The 2,980-nt window shown below is 40.6% G+C and overlaps 1 protein-coding gene across 1 annotated transcript; it reads left to right on the top strand.

Annotated features, from left to right (window-relative positions):
* Window positions 1–1,524: 1,524 nt before the first annotated feature.
* LOC147814179 (uncharacterized) lies at window positions 1,525–2,730 on the top strand. The gene is made up of 2 exons (XM_087160245.1): window positions 1,525–2,069; window positions 2,226–2,730. The coding sequence occupies exons 1-2, from the start codon at window positions 1,525–1,527 to the stop codon at window positions 2,728–2,730; spliced, it is 1,050 nt and encodes a 349-aa protein (XP_087016371.1).
* Window positions 2,731–2,980: the final 250 nt, after the last annotated feature.

The following is a 2,980-nucleotide window of genomic DNA, read 5'->3' as shown; positions in this document are numbered from 1 at the left end:
TCGATAACACACTTCGCTGCTCAGACGCTGCCAATACTCTGATTTGAATCTCAGTGCATTTCACTATGATCCGACAACCAACTATAGTCTTCCCCTAAGTGTCATCATCAGAAAAATAGATCAATTATGTATGTTTTGTAATGCTCTCAAATTTAAAAATGAAACAGCTGGAATTTGCTGTTCCATAGGCATTCTGAAACTACAAGATTTAACGTCTCCTGCCGAGCCACTATCAACCTTCTTATCAGGTCAAACAAACTAATCGAAACATTTTTTGACGAATAGACGCCGGTACAATTTGTGTTTCTAAATGACTTCATTCGGTGCTACATGTATCGTGAACGAGAATTACATGCCAGCATTCGAAGTGCAAGGCCAAATTTATCATCGTGCAGGATCACTTCTTCCATTGCCTGGCACAGATCATAAATTTCTACAGATTTATTTCACGGGCTACACAAATGATCGAGTCAATCAATGCTGTCAGTTAAACAATGGCACTAAACGACATATGTTCAGGTCCGGACGGGCAGGACTTCATGATATGGAGAAGGGTCTTTGATGCCGATCCAACAGTCTTAACTAACTGGGTCAATAAATGTCAGGAGCTTAACCATTTTCAGAACAACATCAAATCAGCAACAGTAGTTTATTTCGCAAAACCAAACAAAGATCTAACACAACCAGATGCCTACAGGTCCATATGTCTTCTATCAACAATAGGGAAACTCTTGGAAAAAATTATTTATCAGAGACTGATCCATCACCTGGAAAAAACAACAAACTCAGCGACTGCCAATTTGGCTTCAGAGAAAGCAGATCGACTGAGTCGGCTCTAAAAACTGTAATTAGCGAAGCCAAAACAGCCAAAAAGAATAAAAATTGTAAACGGCAATACTATAAATCCCTAATATCGGTCGACATCAAGGGCGCCTTTGACTCCATAGAGTGGACACACATAATACACAGATTAAATTCTATAAACTGTCCAACTCAGCTCACAAACATAATCAACAGTTACCTCTCACACAGGTCAGTTGAGTTCAACGGTGGTACTGATATAACTAAAATCGATATCTGCAAAGGTTGTCTACAGGGCTCCTGCCTAGGATCCCTACTATGGCTTATCATTGCGGATATCTTTTTACAACAGTTCAAACACGACTATGTTAAAACACAAGCCTTTGTAGATGACTACAGCTTCATTGTCTCAGGCAGAACAAGGAAAGACCTGGAATCTAATGCTAATGAGGCAATGACACAATTCAGCAACTTTTGTAAGGCACAAAGCAAAAAACTGTCAATTAACAAGTGCAACTACATCACTTTTAATAATCCTTTCAAGCAGAGACAACCAATAATCAAAATAGACGGAAACACAATAAAATCAGTAAATCACATCAAATACCTAGGTATAGTATTGGATCATCATCTAAACTACCTAGAACACATTAAATCACTAATAACAAGAGCCACAACAATCTCATAAAGCTAGCCCCAAGGATCGGGGGCATTAATACTAAAATGCTCAAGCATTGGTACAAGACTGTGGCAGAAAAGGCCTTTACGTACGCTGCAGCAGCATGGGGTACAGAGCTAAATATAACCGCGATCAAAGAGCTGCACAAGGTGCAGCGGCCCCTACTAGTCAGAATAACAAGATCATTCAAAACGGCACCCACACCAGGTCTGAATGTTCTGGCAGGTTTACCGCCATTGCACCTGCAAATCCAAAAAGAAGTACTACTAGCTAACACACTAAGATTCAATCAAGAAAACGCACAATATGACATAAAAGCGGGTGATTATCAGCAAAAGATAAAAACACATATGGTCCACCCGGCCCATAAGACTAGTCATAAATACACTAACCTACCAACAAGAACTAGAACTAGCAAGACAACGACGGTACAAATCTACACCAATGGCTCCAAAACAGACGATGGCGTGGGAGCTGCATTCTGTGCTTACCACAACAACCGACGTACAGATACAAACAAATTTACGCTGAAACAAGAAAACACAGTGTATCAAGCAGAGGTTTTAGCCATCAAAGAAGCCTTCAATTGGTTAGAGACACACAGCTGCAGAGATGCAACAATTTTCACAGACAGTCTGGCTAGTATACACGCTATTAGAAAAACGAAACAAAAAGACCCACACGTGGCAACAACATAAAGATAACTAGAACACCTAGTCAGAAAATGCAACACACAAATTCACAGGGTGGCAGCGCACGCAGGTAACATAGGTAATGAAGCAGCGGATCTAGCGGCTAAAGACGCAGCAGCAGGTCACTGGATTCCCAGCGGTGTTCTGCTTCCACCATCGAGCCTAAGAAATAAACTTAAAAACATCACACAAAAACTTTGGCAAGCATACTGGGACGAAAATGAAAAAGGCTATACAACAAAATCATATTATCCTAAAGTAGACACAGACCGACTCATAGGCCATCCAGCAGCAATACAATTCCCTACAGGACATGGCTTCTTCCCCTCATTCTTACACAGGATGCAGCGAATAAACACAGACACATGCCCATGCAATGACACAGGTACCCCAAGTCACTACCTACATGACTGCCCACTAACTGAATCGTACCACCTCAAAAAACCCAATGAACAAGGCAGAACGATATTTGCAGACAGTTTCAAAAACAAGCATATTATGCAAAAACTAATAAATATTCTAGCCATAACCAGGAACATCACTGACAATATGTCATAAACCTAATAATGACTTTGTAAAAATACTGGAAGCAAATACAATCATAATGTGTCAGGGCTCCAGGCAAACCATTGCTTTAACATAAAAACGCACTCTGGCCCCACCCCTGACCAGCAAACAATTGGCAGGGAGTCAGTCAACACTAGCTGTTGTCCGTGAGGCTAATAATAATAAAAATAAAAAAGCCCACATGCTCGATCCACACAAACAAGAGATGGCTTAACTGTCGATAAACACACACAATAATACA

This window comes from Parasteatoda tepidariorum, chromosome 3, assembly GCF_982258835.1.
Source record: "Parasteatoda tepidariorum strain Cologne lab strain chromosome 3, Ptep-v5.0, whole genome shotgun sequence".
Taxonomy (NCBI): domain Eukaryota; kingdom Metazoa; phylum Arthropoda; class Arachnida; order Araneae; family Theridiidae; genus Parasteatoda; species Parasteatoda tepidariorum.
This window is presented reverse-complemented; position numbering and strand designations above follow the sequence as displayed.